The sequence below is a fragment of the Nipponia nippon genome, unplaced genomic scaffold, assembly GCF_047370975.1.
Source record: "Nipponia nippon isolate SJK-2023a ecotype South Korea unplaced genomic scaffold, ASM4737097v1 scaffold_1, whole genome shotgun sequence".
In the NCBI taxonomy this organism is placed as follows: Eukaryota; Metazoa; Chordata; class Aves; order Pelecaniformes; family Threskiornithidae; genus Nipponia; species Nipponia nippon.
Genome location: NW_028262290.1, coordinates 136,854,540 through 136,869,426, shown reverse-complemented (window position 1 = coordinate 136,869,426; position 14,887 = coordinate 136,854,540). Strand labels below are relative to the sequence as shown.

General features: G+C 39.6%; 1 protein-coding gene across 3 annotated transcripts in view; it reads right to left on the bottom strand.

The window, feature by feature from the left end:
* Window positions 1–2,744: 2,744 nt before the first annotated feature.
* VWDE (von Willebrand factor D and EGF domains) overlaps window positions 2,745–14,887 on the bottom strand; it is a 43,960-nt gene continuing 31,817 nt past the window's right edge. For 2 of the 3 annotated variants that reach the window (XM_087774110.1, XM_087774121.1), the window contains exons 20-30: window positions 13,429–14,109; window positions 13,002–13,097; window positions 12,822–12,917; window positions 12,195–12,290; window positions 10,772–10,867; window positions 10,338–10,433; window positions 9,738–9,833; window positions 9,540–9,635; window positions 8,185–8,280; window positions 7,514–7,617; window positions 2,745–5,946 (exon numbers count right to left, since the gene is read on the bottom strand). In XM_087774110.1, coding sequence (XP_087630236.1) covers window positions 5,926–5,946; window positions 7,514–7,617; window positions 8,185–8,280; window positions 9,540–9,635; window positions 9,738–9,833; window positions 10,338–10,433; window positions 10,772–10,867; window positions 12,195–12,290; window positions 12,822–12,917; window positions 13,002–13,097; window positions 13,429–14,109 — 1,574 coding nt within the window. In that variant the 3' untranslated portion in view covers window positions 2,745–5,925. The other variant, XM_087774115.1, reaches the window with a different exon arrangement.

Here is a 14,887-nt window from a genome sequence, read left to right as displayed (position 1 = left end):
GTTTGCATGTTTCTGAACATCAGCAAACTGCAAAGCATCTTATTAAAATCCTAGTTATCGCTTTGTGTATGCTTCCTGCCCCTCCCCCCCCCCAATCAGATTTGGATCTTGATCAGTTAAACAGTGTTAAGAAAAAAAACCCACAAAACACAGTGCTTGTTCAGACAGTTCCACTGTTACTTTCTAAAAGCTTAATCTATACTGATACTCTAAGAGAGTCCTTATCTTGACTACTTCTACAATCATATTATCTGATCATCTCTCAATTTCCAATTATTTCCCTTCGTTATCCCAATAAGATAGGGAAATATGTTTATCTCCCTTCTGGAGATGTAGATGTTGATGATTCATTCTTATTCAAGATGGTGGTGTTACAGGAGCAGTAAAATGGGAGGCTACAGACTGGCAGTGAGGAAAAGCTGTGTGTCACAAACCACCTGTGTGGAGGATGCTGAGGCTTGTGTTCTGGACGTGTTCCACTTTGGCCTCATTTAGGTTTTGCAGCCTTTTGAACGGGCTGCAGGTTGGACCGAGGCTCCTATGGTCATTGTGCCATGTCTCATTTGTGCTGTTTCTTGAATGCTACTGTTGAGGAAGGTTTTGCCAAAACATGCAAGTTGAATCAGTCAACTTTCTGAATGATGCCCAAATCCATCTTTTTTTGAGAGATAGATTGATTTTCATTGTCTTCTAGGTGAAACTGGAATTTTTGGTGGGAGAATTTTAATTATACATTACTTTAAGTCATTTGCCTATGCGTTATTTTAATCCTTTTGATGGAATAACATTGTATCTGTGTATAAGCTCCCTTACCAGAACACGTAGCTTTCATAGGCAGAGTGACTTACACAGGCATGTTTCTCCAGGGATTACAAGCCTCCGAGCATTGTCGGGAAGCAAAGGAAATGGGATCTTCTCAGTTACCAACCTTCTCGGAGGGCAAATGAAAGACAATGGTATAGCTCATGAGACTCCTTTTCTGTCATGAGCAATTGCTGTGGTGTGCAGTTGAGAAGCCTTCCTCTGTCCTTGCTTTGGAGGCTTGTTGCAGTTGGTTCAGATGAAACCTGCTACGACACGTGTTGTGCGGGTTTTGTTGCCGGGGCGGGGGACAGGGTAAGAGGAGTGTATATTTTTTGTGCTGCTTTTGCTGTGATACACTGGATATTTCAGACATGCTGGTAAAAAATGTGGTTTTCATGCATGGAACAAGATGATTTCATCAATGGTTCCGGATTAAGCTTTATGATGATGAAATTCTGTGTCTCTGTCACAGTTCAGTACAATAATCACGCCATAATTTAGAAATTCAGGAGTGAAGTTGAATACCTTAGATGACATACTGCTTGCAGGGAAGTGAATGGAAAATAATTAATTGCCTCAGACCCAAGATTTCAGAGTAAATGTGCAGAAGAACGTAAATGCAAAGAGGCGTAATATCCCAGTATTGTTCCTGAAAAGACTGACTTCTGCTAATAAAGCCAAAAGTGACAATAGTGGTGATTAGAAGCCAAGAGATATCGGCATTGTTAGGAGCATGAGACCAGGAGCAGTCGGTGAGAGAGACCTGTAATTGGTGTTTCTGAGCAGGCCAGAACACATGCTAATTTAAATAGTTCTCTGTTTAGAAATGATTGAAGTAAGCAAGCAGTAATTTGATGGCACACAGAATGTGATTGCATATTTTAGAAATACTGCTTGAATGTAGCACCATCTACTGGTTACAGGGTTTTTCGTTGGGATTTTTTGTTTTTGTTTTTAAGAAATATCATTTAAATCTCCACAATATTTTAAGTGAGTCTAAAAGTGAATTTTCTAGTAGTTAAAGTAGAAGAGTCTCAGAATGTATTATTAATGACAGTTCAGGTCCTCAAATTATTATTTCCACAGTTCCACATGTATTTACTAAAAGAGCTGTCAGTACCTTGAGTACTGTGTTCAGTTTTGGGCCCCTCACTACAAGAAGGACATTGAGGTGCTGGAGCGTGCAAAAGAAGGGCAATGAAGCTGGTGAAGGGTCTAGAGAACAAGTCTTAGGAAGAGAGGCTGAGGGGAGACCTTATTGCTCTCTACAACTACCTGAAAGGAGGTTGTAGCGAGGTGGGGGTCGGTCTCTTCTCCCAAGTAACAAGTGATAGGACGAGAGGAAACGGCCTCAAGTTGTGCCAGGGGAAGTTTAGGTTGGATATTAGGAAAAACTTCTTCACTGAAAGGGTAGTCAGGCATTGGAAGAGGCTGCCCAGGGAAGTGGTTGAGTCTCCATCCCTGGAGGTATTTAAAAGATGGGTATACGTGGTGCTTCAGGACATGGTTTAGTGGTGGACTTGGCAGTGCTAGGTTAACGGTTGGACTTAATGATCTTAAGGGTCTTTTCCAACCTAAATGATTCTATGATTCTATTCCTTGTCTTTTTTTTTGTTTCCCACTCACTGGAAGATTGCACATACTAGTTACAGCATGTAATTTTTGGAGCTAGATGTGTCTTCCTGTGAAAAGCTAGTTATCTGTGCAGCTCAAAGGTCAAGAATAACGCTACAGAACAGGTTACCTCCCTTATTTATTAGAGCTAACTGTAACACCTTACACAGATGCTCTGATTTTCAGTAAAAACAACTGGAAAAATTGTAGGGGTAGTGCACTGGTTGCATTTTTGATATTCTGTCTTTTTAGAGCGTGTGTGGAAAGGTGAGAAGTGTTTTTTCTTTTTAATGTACTTACATGCACGTTTTACCATTTATATTTTCTCTTCTACTGTTAGTGGTTGTAGCAAGAATGGAGTTACTTGGTTTATCTGTAAAATATCCTTTATCAGCTAAACTGAGCTGTGGGTGGAAGTTGAGTAAAACGACCTGACATCGCCATGCGATACCTTTATACAAGAGAAACAGCATCAACATCTTCAGTCATTAGTAACACTTTCTAACCCGTCTGGTTTTTGTGTATGTACCCAGGTGTTATGTTTTATTGAGAATTTAAATTTTGGATTTTCCCATTTGGGTAAGTAAGAGAGCGGATACAGCCAATTTGTCAAGTAGCTTAAGCTTTTATACTGATTTACTTTAGGGTTTGTGCTGATTCTTCATGGGTTTGCTTTTGGTAGATGGAAACGTTAACTCACTTCCTATTCTCAGCTATGAGAGTATAAAATTAACTTTTGTAAAAAGAAAGAGCCTTTCACACGAGGCCTTTTTTTTTTTTTTTTTAAATCACAGCCAACATGGATACAAATGTAGGAAACTGAGTCCTTGCTAAGATCTGTAGTATCTTCTGTGATATCAGTTCTTCCTTCAGAAATCATTCATTGTACTGCATTTTAAAGATCTTTTCAAGATTATGGGCAAAAGCCAGTCTGCACTTGGGAGAATTTCTGCTGGCCTGCAGAGCAACTTTAGTGCAAGCAGATAATAAATGGATGATGTACACAGGTACCTTCCAGCACTGTTTAGTATTTAAAGAAATCATGCAAGAAAATTCAGGGAAGACACCTGTATTCTGTATAATGTGCTAAGAATCACTGTAAGATCTTCAGTTTGGCACAAGTTGCCCTTCATTCCGTCAGACTGGGACTGTGGCAGCTCCTGCAGTATGCAACCCTTCTCCCCTCTTCTTAATACCCAGACTCTTTCGGGCCTAATTTCAGATTGCCTTATGCAATTTTAGAACAGTTTTGTTAACCTGTGTACACAAGCCCTGTACGTGCTTCTGCCTCTTGTTAAACTGAGCAATTGTACTGCATTGTTGCAATGTGCTTTCTAATTACAGTGAATTCTGTTTCACGTGCATGATGGACAATCTAGTAACAAAATAGTTTCAACTAATTACATAATTACTGGACAGTTTTGAAGTAGCTGGCTGCCTTTATGCAGGTACTAGTAATTTTTCTGCTTCATGGGCTTGCTTGGAAAATAGCACAGCTTAGCGCTGAGCATTTTTAACTACTGTAGCAAAACTCTGGATGTGCTTTGGTTTGCACAGCTTGCATTTGGAAAATGTAAAAGAAATCAATTTCTGCATTTAGAAAATAAATGGGAAATACTAGAAGTTACGATTAAAAAAAAAAACCCCTTTATTCAGCCTGAAATCCTAAAAAGGCACAGATACATATTGATTCAGTGTTGTGAACGGAGGGTTGCACAAACTCATTAACCAAAGCGCTATTAACAGCGCTCCTGGCAGATGTTATCTCTCTCTTTAGCACAACACCTCTGTAACTGACACGTAGAATGGGAGTTATTACAATATGAGATTATGCGATATTGATGTGTTTGCATTTTAAAAACATTTTCAGAACCTTGTGTATTCAAAGCATCACCCTGAGGCATCCGTTCCAATAGCTAGTCAGGTTTTGTTCATAGAGATCTTTATGAGATAGGAAACTGTTCAAGTGGAGTAGGTTTTAAATAATACAACAGTTCCCAGCCTGTCAGGCTACCAGCCACTTGGATGCTCAATTCAAAGAAACTATGGAAACACTGAAACTTAAAATACAAGTGGGAAATTGAAAACATTTTTTAGATTCACCAGTCAGGCACTTGGAAATCCATCAGGTATCATTCTGGAATGATGCTGAGCTTTCAAAATGCCAGCTTACTTTGCAAAATTACTTAAGAGGACTATCAAAAGGTGAGGAGAAATCTAGGCACAGAGCTGCTAACAGCTATGATTTGGCAATCAGCATCCCACAGTGGCAGTAAATGGCAAAATGAGCTCCATTTTCTTCCCATTCAGAATACGTGTGTGTAAATTGAATAGTACTCAGGAGAACAGGAACTCATGACGTTTATTTTTGGTTTGTATCTATTACCAGAGCTCAGTTGGTTGAGGCATGAACTGAAATGTCTTTCACAGCTCTAGGGGAAGAATATGGTGGTCCTCTGTAGGAAACTTCAGAAAAAGTGGAATTTTATTTGTTCAAAAACTATCTGGCTGCTGGTAGGTCCTAACAGTTCATTGGAGTGAAAACTTCTCTAAAAAGTTTTTACAAATACTTTCTGATTTGATGCATACATATGGCATGATTACAGCCAATTCCTCCTCTTATTAGTTCCTATTTTAAGATTCAGCATGGCTAAAAGCATTGTCAAATTTCTCTAAGAGAGTCCGGCACAAAATTTCCCCATATTACTGAATGCCATCTCAAAACAGGGGCATAAAAGTCTTACAGACACACAAATCATTCAGCAGCTGGGTACTCAACTGCCTGAGTGTAAGTAATGGAGAAGAAAGAAAAAAAAAAAAAAAAAAAAAAAAAGAAGAGTCAGTGAGTGGTGTCTGGCTCCTGGCTACAAAGGCTTGCCATAGATAAACCAGAATTATTCTGCATCTGGTTGACAAGACATGCAGCCTTGCCTCTGTTGTTAGTAGCCAACTCTTGTCTTAGGTTCCCCTTCCTTCCTCCCTACTAGCTAGTCATTTTAACAGACTGACACGAATACAAGACAAAGAAGAAAAAAATAGTTCTGCTTTTCCATCTGTATGCAGCCAAATAATATGTACGTAAACAACGTTTAAAAACAGAAGGTACCATTCACAAGCGATGAAGTGCTGCCTTCCTTCCTAGAGACACTTAGCAGCCATGACAGTCTTGTTCCCACAAAGGAAATCTCATAGCCCAGTTGACTACACCAAACTGCAGAATTTTGGGTTTGCATCACTCATCAAATCTGTAAGCCCAGTGAAGAATCAGAGGCTGTGGGGTTTGTGCATGAGGTAGCAAAAAGTTCTAGAAATATACATGTTTTAATGACTACGAGATGGTTGTATTGAAGCTCACCAAAATTCATGACTAATACAAATCTTTCAAAATAATGCTTCTGGATATTCCTTTCATTTAAATAAACTCTGTAATTGCCTTCAACCCTCTAGCTATTTTCAAGTCTCATACATCCGTGCGGTATTGCAATTTAATTGATACACTTCTTTTCTTCAGCCATGATGCTTTTGTACCTTGGAGAGAAAAATAAATACATAAATGTAAACAGATACTTACTGACATTTTTTATGATAAAGTTTAAGAAACAATTTTAATGAATCTCTGCTTTCCTGGTATGGAGAAACACAATATTAAGTTAAATTTGTGCATCTAGTTTGTTTATTTCTTTAAGAAAATGTGCCATTTTGGTCAGTGTATGATACAGCACTGTCTGACCGATCAGCAATGTGTTTTCTAGATAAAAGATACGCTAAAGCTTTCCAGAATATACTTATGTAAACATTTAAATCAAAATTATTTCTTTTTTTTTAGGTCACATTTTAGAAATCCATATTGCAAACATTATAGCCTTATCATCATAGGATGTGTAGTTTTATATTTCCAACATGTGTATGAGCATTTATTAATTGTTTCAATTTCTTAAACATATTTGCCCCACCTCTAGCAAGCTACCTGCTATCCAACCACAAGTGGTATTGGCATTGTATATTGGACTTGAGAAAGTAGAAAAAAAGATCTGAACTCCCTCTAGTTTCAGCTGGGAGAAACTGAGGCTGGATGAAAGTTAAAGCATTGCTGTCTTCCCTGTGTTTTACCCGTTTCTCACTACAAATGCCTGCACATCTAGCAGTCACGTGACAGGTTTTACATTAAAAGACTTCATGTGGCAAAGTACTAAAAAGAAAGGAAAGATGGGAAGGCTGGAATATGCTAGTTTGGCTGCAGCAGGAGACCAAAGAACTAAATTGTGCAGGTATGAACAGTGGCATGTAATTCAAGATGAACGTAAAGGAACAGCACCAGCACGCAGGGCTAAAATCAGCTAGGCTATGTCCCAACTCCTCCAAATGAATTCTGCTGGCACCAGAAAGGTCTCTAAATATGTTGAAATTACAAGAAGGGAAACATCACAGATTATGCGAGAAGAGTAGCTTTCTACTTCAGACATCACCAAAAAGTTAGTTGTAATGAAGCGTTTAATTAAATTACTTCAGTGAATGACTGTCAGCTCTCAAGCAAAGGCATACAACAGAAGATTACGTGACGGAACAGAGAAATGGTCATCATTCACTGTAAGGCAAAAAAGTAAAGCTATTCCCAAAGTCACACTTGGGGATAAGGAACTTTTGTATAAAACAGGGATGATCTGAGTGACGCTGTAGTTAGTTAGTTAGTTGAAAAAGATCAGGGCTTGACTTAACGCAAGCTAAGAAAGTCAGCAGTGGGATACTGTTCCCTAAAATGGGGCCAGATACTGGAAAAGAGAACAGTGGCTGTTATGAAGAGGATAGTTATCAATGCCTGCTGCAGCCACTTAGGGAGATGACAAGAGATAATCAGCTTAATTCGAAACAAAGGAAATTTTCCTTAGGTGTTGAGAACAATTGTTTAAGTATTAGAGCCTATAAATTACTGGAATAGCTCTTAGGAATTTTATGAATTTTCCCTCACTGGATACTGAACAGAAGAAATTAGACAAACACATTTGGTGTATTTCGTGCTGCTTCATTGCACAAGGGCGGACTAGATAATGACTCCCAAACCGCTGTATCTGTGATGGTGGCTTGACTCTACATGTACCTGAATTTTCTTCCCACAGAGGACTCCGGTATAACCAGGACGACAAGAGCATACGTTAGGCAATACACACTTGCCTCCAAACAGACACTTCTGGTTGCACACAGCTAAAACAAGAGAGGTACATATGTGGCTTTACTCATGAAAACAACTTGGTGAAGGAAAAGTGGCTACTCTCTCTATATACTTATTCTGCTTGCTTACAGGAGCTGAGAACTTGGTAGGTATTTTCACAGGGAACATCCCTCAGTGTAAGGAGGCTTCACAATCCTGTGGAGCCACAATGTTCTTACGCCTATCCCATCCCCCTTACGCTTTGATGCGGATTTAATACGGGAACATGCTGAGGGTGTGAATCGGACTGCGCGAGGGACATGAGTAAGGTGGTTTTTAATGCATGTTACTATCTCAAGCTATTGCAATGGCCTCTCAGGGCTGTTGCAGCAGCGTACAGTGTTAGAGCAAGCCACTGCATACTGCCGTGGTCCCACACCCCAGACTACCATCGTTCTGGAGGGCTTCAAAACAGGCAGAGGAATCTCTATTCTTTATCCTGCCTTTGACACAGCTTTGGGTTAAAATATAACCAAGGCATAGGACTTCTAGGCACTACATATGGCTGAAGCGTTCTTAACTGTGCTGAAGCAAGAGGTTTCAGGTCACATCATTCTTACGTGTTTGACACTGGATTCCTTCCCACTGCGGAGGACAATGACACGTACTCGGTCCAATACACTCCCCACCATTCTTACATTCCTGAAGACAGATTGCTGCACAAACATCATCACAAAGTTTGGTTATATCCCAAGTCATTATTTACATTTCAGGATGCCCACGAGAGGTCGCGTGCTTTCCATACACAAGAGTCACATCATCTTCACTGAAAATCCATCTGAGATCAACAGGATATTAAAGAAGAGAGGCAACAAGAAACAAAAAGCCCTACAGCCAAAGCATGCATCGAGAGGTTCTGATGCATCACAGATTGCTACAAAAGCCTGAAATACTGAATTAAGTCAGCACCACTAAATAGCATTGTTTTTTCCATATTTACCTTTCTAAAACCCACACCTTAATGAGAGATCTTTTGTCTGTCATGCAATTTAACACACGGTGCATCAACTCATGAAGATTTGATCCAAAGTTATTTTCTATGACCCATTTTTCTGCACATTCGTCCCTGCTTATTAAGCCATAATCTAAACCATTATTATTTCTCATTGGTTAACTGACTATTTGATAATCAAATCTCTCTCCCACAGTGTCCGAGAATATCTCACTCCTGTCAATATGGGTAATATGTTTTTCAATAAAACTTTCCAATAATTACAGAAAGTAATACAGGGGAAATATTGTTTTTCCTCCACGCCATTAGAGAGCTCATTGGCCATATCAATAGCTGAGCCTCGGGTGGGTACTATGACAGACGCTAACACTTTATCTATTGGATTTCTACCACCCAGCCTCACACTGATTTTCATGCAGACTGTGCTTTTATCCATGCTGCCACTTTATTTATGCACCATCAATATCTTCATTAAGATACAACGTGACCCACAGCTGTGCTACCATCACAGTCCTATTTCTACCTTTCCTGAAGAGCTTGTACCCATTGCATCTTCTATTCCCATCACTTCCCACTATGTTTCCCCAGTTTTCCAATCTTTCACTGTACTTCTTTTTCTATTGTATCTGCTTTTATGTCCTACAGCACAAATTGACATTCTTTGACTCGGCTCTTTGCAGAAATACAGATGTTTCTTATTTAGACAAGAATTAAGAAAGAAACGTTATTTGCCATACAAGAATTTAAAAGATATTTTGGTCTTGTGATTTAGCCTAAAAGAACTGCATGGTATTAGTTATCCTTCCTAAATTTTGCTGCCACGTGATAGACCATTATTTTTTCAATATGTGTATATTCTTGAGTTCTTTGGCACTAACTTCATATTACGTGTGTGGACAGAGTTGTCCTTAGTCATATATTACTTTTAAGGCATGGTTCTCCTGTTAACTACAAGATACTCACGAGTGTTACATCTTTTTCCTTTCCATCCTGAAGGACAAGAGCAAATGTTTGGCCCTACGCACCTTCCTCCATTCATGCACCTTGGCTCACAGACACCTTAAAATCAAAAAACATCTGCTGTTTAATACATTTAACTGATATTACAGAATAATTTATTGTTTACTTTCGGATCCTGGAAGGATTTTAACACTGGCTTACTTTTTTCACATCTTCTGCCCATGTACCCATCAGGACAAGTACAGACATTATTTCTCATGCAATGACCACCATTCTTACAAGGCGGGCTGCAGACAGCTAAAAGATACAAAAACAGGAGGAAAAGGCTGTAGTTTGCATTTTGTTTGACTTCGTGATATACGTCTAGAAAACAAGAGTGCAACACAAATTCTGACAGCTTATATAGACATTCAGCACTATCAATCAGGCCTGTCTCATAAAAATCATATTAATGTGGTTTGGTGCCTGCATCAATTGTAAAAACAGAATCAGAAAAAAGGGGTCAAGGTTAGCAACTGTATGTGTACACAAGTAACCAGACTACGTAATATACACGGGAACTGGTTGAACGCTGCTCAAAAGGTGAGTGGAAGACAAGGCAAATTTTGAGTCTCCCTTCTCCTTGGATGTTCACTGAATCAGCCATAAAAATCTAAAAAATAACATAATCTCTGTTTTGCACCACTTCTCAGGTACGTGACTTGATAATGAATTTTGTGTCTTAAGATAACAATGTTTTCTTACAGATTTCCTCATAATGGCAGCTAAGAGGGGAGGGGGAAGGAAAAAAAAAAATATTACCATTCTGACACTGGGCACCAAAGAATCCATGTGGACAGAGGCAAACATCTGGCTTAGTACAGGAACCACCATTGAGACACACAGGGTCACACATCGCTGCAGAAACAGGGTCAGGAAGAGTGGGAAGCATGACATCCAAATAAAGTCTATAAAATATGTGCTTCTATTGCAAGGACAGGAATTAAACACCTAAGATAACTGCAGGTAACACCATGCACATAAAATCTTTACCCAAAATTTTAGGATCAGTATTAGACTTCCTAGAGGTGCTGATGGCAGCAGAACTAACATGCAGAGACAAGAGGGAGCGCGGAGGCTCTGTGGCAGTAAGCAGCCACCCATCGCTGCTGTCTGAGCCACGTGGTTCCAAATTTCAAACTATCGGAGGTCCTATGGATGCTCTCCCGGGAACATGGAAGTTGCAGGAGTGTTACCTGTACTGCATGTAGGTCCGTACCACCCAGGTTTACACTGGCAGATGTCTGGAGTAAGACATTCACCACCATTTTCACAGTGTCTGTTGCAAACCACTATGATCCAAGAAGTCGGGCAAAAACAAAGGAGAAGGGGTCAGGGAGGAGACGGGGCAGGGAGAGAGAGAAAGAGGTATGTTACAAATTATGCTTGATTCATTTTTCAGTTCTTTCCCAAATATTAACACTGGCAATAACATACAATTCCACTAGTTGAAGAGGAATTGCTGAATAGATTAATCCAGATGCAAAGCCATAAAAAGCTAGCATCAGACTATAAAGGTAAATAAAATGTCTTTCCATGTAATTATCCATGGTTATAGTTTAACCACTGGTTTCAGTGTTAAAAATCTAGAAAATTTCAAATAAATTCTAAGAAAAATAGGAAATTCAATACTAAGAGACAAATAGACCATGTTACACGATGGATTTGATGGACTCCAAGAAAGTTCACTCAAGTGTCCTCCATCACTTCAGCAAGTGCAGCTGCGTGCATAGAGTGACACGAGACTAACAAGCAAAGACATTAAAATATCATGGCTGTGGAATCACTTCTTTAGGATAATATCTCATTCTCTTTAGTATTGCTTAACAAAAAGAGCTGCATTTTTTTTTTTGAAATTGAAACTAGAACAAGAAAAACCGAGAACAAAGAGTCCTGGGATTTGAGGAGGAGAGGAACAAAGGACTTTCTCAATTCGGGGTCAATAATGCAGTGGCACGTTCAGGTGAATGACATATAAACAGCATGCCTAAATTTGGACTCTCTGAATGATAAAAATTACCGGTGTGAAACCCACCCAAAATTTGGAGTTGCCAAATTGCAGCATGTAGAATTCGGTATGTAAAAGACAATTTATGTGAGACTAACTAATTCCAATTTTTCAGCTATGATCACAGCAAATTTTCCAATTTTCATGCCAGGTAAAAAAAAAAGACCCCATAATGTGGTTCTGAATTCAGTTTTCTTGTATCCCAGTTCTTCTGACCCGCCATTCACTGATACCAACTTCTGAATGTACCCCAGCATTTAACCAATTTAAGACGATAGAAGTTAAAAAGCTGTAAGGACATATTAAACATCTCTGTTTGTTCTGAAGGTAGTATCACACACGCAACGTGCTCATTGTTTCCACGTTTATGAATCATAAATAATAAACCATTTGCAATTTTTATAGTACGTTATGTTTCCAAAGTTACATGCAAATACTATCTAACCAATGTTCGAAAAGCCCAAGTACGGGAGCCTTCAAAGAGGCATGGGTATCATGTCATTTGCTAGCATTAGACGGAGTGCATCAAAAACTTAAACCATCATTTGCTTTCTTGCTCCTGAAGAACAGAAGAAACGTTCTGTATTCTTCCCTTACGCTTTTTTGCTTACTTGTATCACATCTTGGTCCCACAAAACCATATGGGCAGGTGCAGAGATTTCCAGCCAAGCACGTGCCTCCGTTTTGACAGGGTGGTTTACAGTGTGCTGCAGATATAGAATTGTATCGTTCAAGAAATCACCTCTAAAAAGATGCATGGATTGGTTATGCGTTAGGAAAAAGGAAATGTTAATAATTGACAGTGAGCAAAGAACTGGAAATAAAATAAGGAGATCTATGCAATGCCTTTTGGCAAGAATAAGTAACAAGAACAACTTAATTCCAACAGAGTACACAGAGTCCCAACAGTGGTGGTCACCCTGAAGAAAAGAAATCTGAGACAATTTCCAGACAGGACTTCCCACTCTTCAGGATTGTTTAGCTTAGAGGCTTCTACATTCACTGGTGAACTCCTCCACTTACTGTGAAAGCTAAATTTAGGAATATCCAATCACAAGCAACATTTACAGTGTATATCAAAAAAAGTAGGGTATATACCAAGAAGTTACTCAAAGAGTTCTGTTAAAGTAAAAGTAAAATGAACACACCTATTTGCTGTCAGAATGAACAGTCATGGAAGGTATTTACAGCATCCTTTGGGTATTTATGGATTCAAAAGAGAAAAATATTCCATTTACCTTCCTCACAAGCGGAGCCACTGTATCCTGGTAGACACTCACAGACATCGGGCTTAATGCACTTCCCATGGTTTTTGCAATCAGGTCTGCATAGAGCTGTGCAAAAAATCAACAGTGACCTTCAAATCATTAATTTGTGGATATGAGTTACCACACGCTAAATCAAAATGCCATACTCACCAGCCTGACAGTTATAACCAGCATAACCAGGCTTGCATTTGCAAATATTGGGTGCTACACACTCCATATTTTTGCCACATGTTTGTCTACATCTTGCTGAAAGGCAATGGACAAAACAAAGAAGGGAATAAGGAAAATGAAAGTGGCATTTCAGTACAACGGTGTCTTGCCTAACATAATGAACAGATCACATAGAATCCATTAGGTCCCTGCCCATAAGTGGGGAGCCTGAGACGCAGCAGAAAAATATTTTTAAGTGCATCCATACAACTAAAAGCCTGTAGGCTTTCCCAATATTAATAATGAAAATGAGAAAATTCAATACTCTATGCATTTCACTGATCACACAGTAACAACATACTTTCAAGTTATAAAGATGTCACAAGATTCTTCCCTGCAAAGCATTTAGTGTAGTTATCTGTAATACCTCTGCAAGTGAAGCCATCTCCATAATAACCATAAGGACAACGACCGCACTTGATGCTTCCATCCTGACTTGGCTCACAAGGTACGCCAGGAAAACAGGGTAAATCGGTACAGGTTACTGCTTTAGGAATCACTATTTCACTCAATTCTTCAGGAAGCATTTTTGGCGGGACAGTGACTTCAACAAGGACAAAAGGTAAAGGACTCGCTTTATGCTTGGCTAACAGGTGCTGAACTCTGTGAGCATTTCCACCTTTGAATACTTTGCTTGGCAAAGAAAGCCCTTTGCTTATACTTGTTCTGCTGCTAGGAGAAGTCTTCCTGCTGGTCTCAAAATAGCTGTAGGCCTCCACTTGTGCCCTGGTTTTCTTCTCAGGTGATACAGCACGGCTCCTTGAAGATGCAGTCATCACAGCATCTACTGAAGAACTCTCTTCCCTGTTAGCAAGCTGATCACTGATGGTGCTTAGAGCATGAGCAATGTTTCCAGTAACAGCAGGCTGTACAAAAGCACTTCTCTGAGAAATAAGTGACTTCGAAGCGGTGATTGTTTTTACTGTGGAGGCTGGTGGAGTGCTGCTGCTGACCATTTCTGTAGAAATAAATCTCTCAGGGACATCTGTAGAACTGGGAATATAGCTTGAGATGCTGAAAACCTTCTCAAAGGATGGTTGTCGAAAACCTACAGCATGTTGGAAAGAAAGGGGGGAAAAAAAGTATGTGAATATTATGAGACTTTTTTTCCTTCTGAGGGCAGGGAATGTCTTCTGAACAGAAAAACGTACAGCCCCTTCATTCTATGCTTCAGGAAGTCTCTCCATGTGCTACATCATAATACATGTATGCAGTAGAACCTAACTCCTAACTGGCAGAATTGGAGAAGACCAAGGTATTCTGGCTACGTCCTTTCCCACCCTCACTATGGCCTTTTCTTGGCTGGAGGATAAGAAGAAAGCACCATCTATATGAGGCAGACAACAGAGATTTTCTCCCGTGCTGGGTCAATAAACAGCTTTATTGTCAAAGCAAATTACCAGCTCCTTATACTGCTTCCAACTAGATAACAGAAACAGAGTTTAAAGAAAAGCTACTTCTTATGGTTCACCAGTGTGTCTAAGTGCTAGTAATATGCCTAGAGTCTAGAAGCAGATATTTAATCACAAGTATGTACATGCTTATACTACTGGTGCACCATGGACAGTATTTTAGGTGAATAATCCACCACCTTGTAGGAAAAGCATTACGAAGTTTCTGCATGGGTTTTATTAGTGGGATGTTTCATGTGTTTTATAAGCAACAGAGACTGACTCAGCCTCCTCACTGAAAGGAGTGCAAAGTGAATAAAAAGTTCTTCATATTCTGCCCAGGAAAAGCGGGTGGTCCGGCGGGTTGTGGAAAGGAGTATGGCACTGTAATCCCAGAATGGCAGAATGACGTATATGGGCTTTTAGCATTATGGG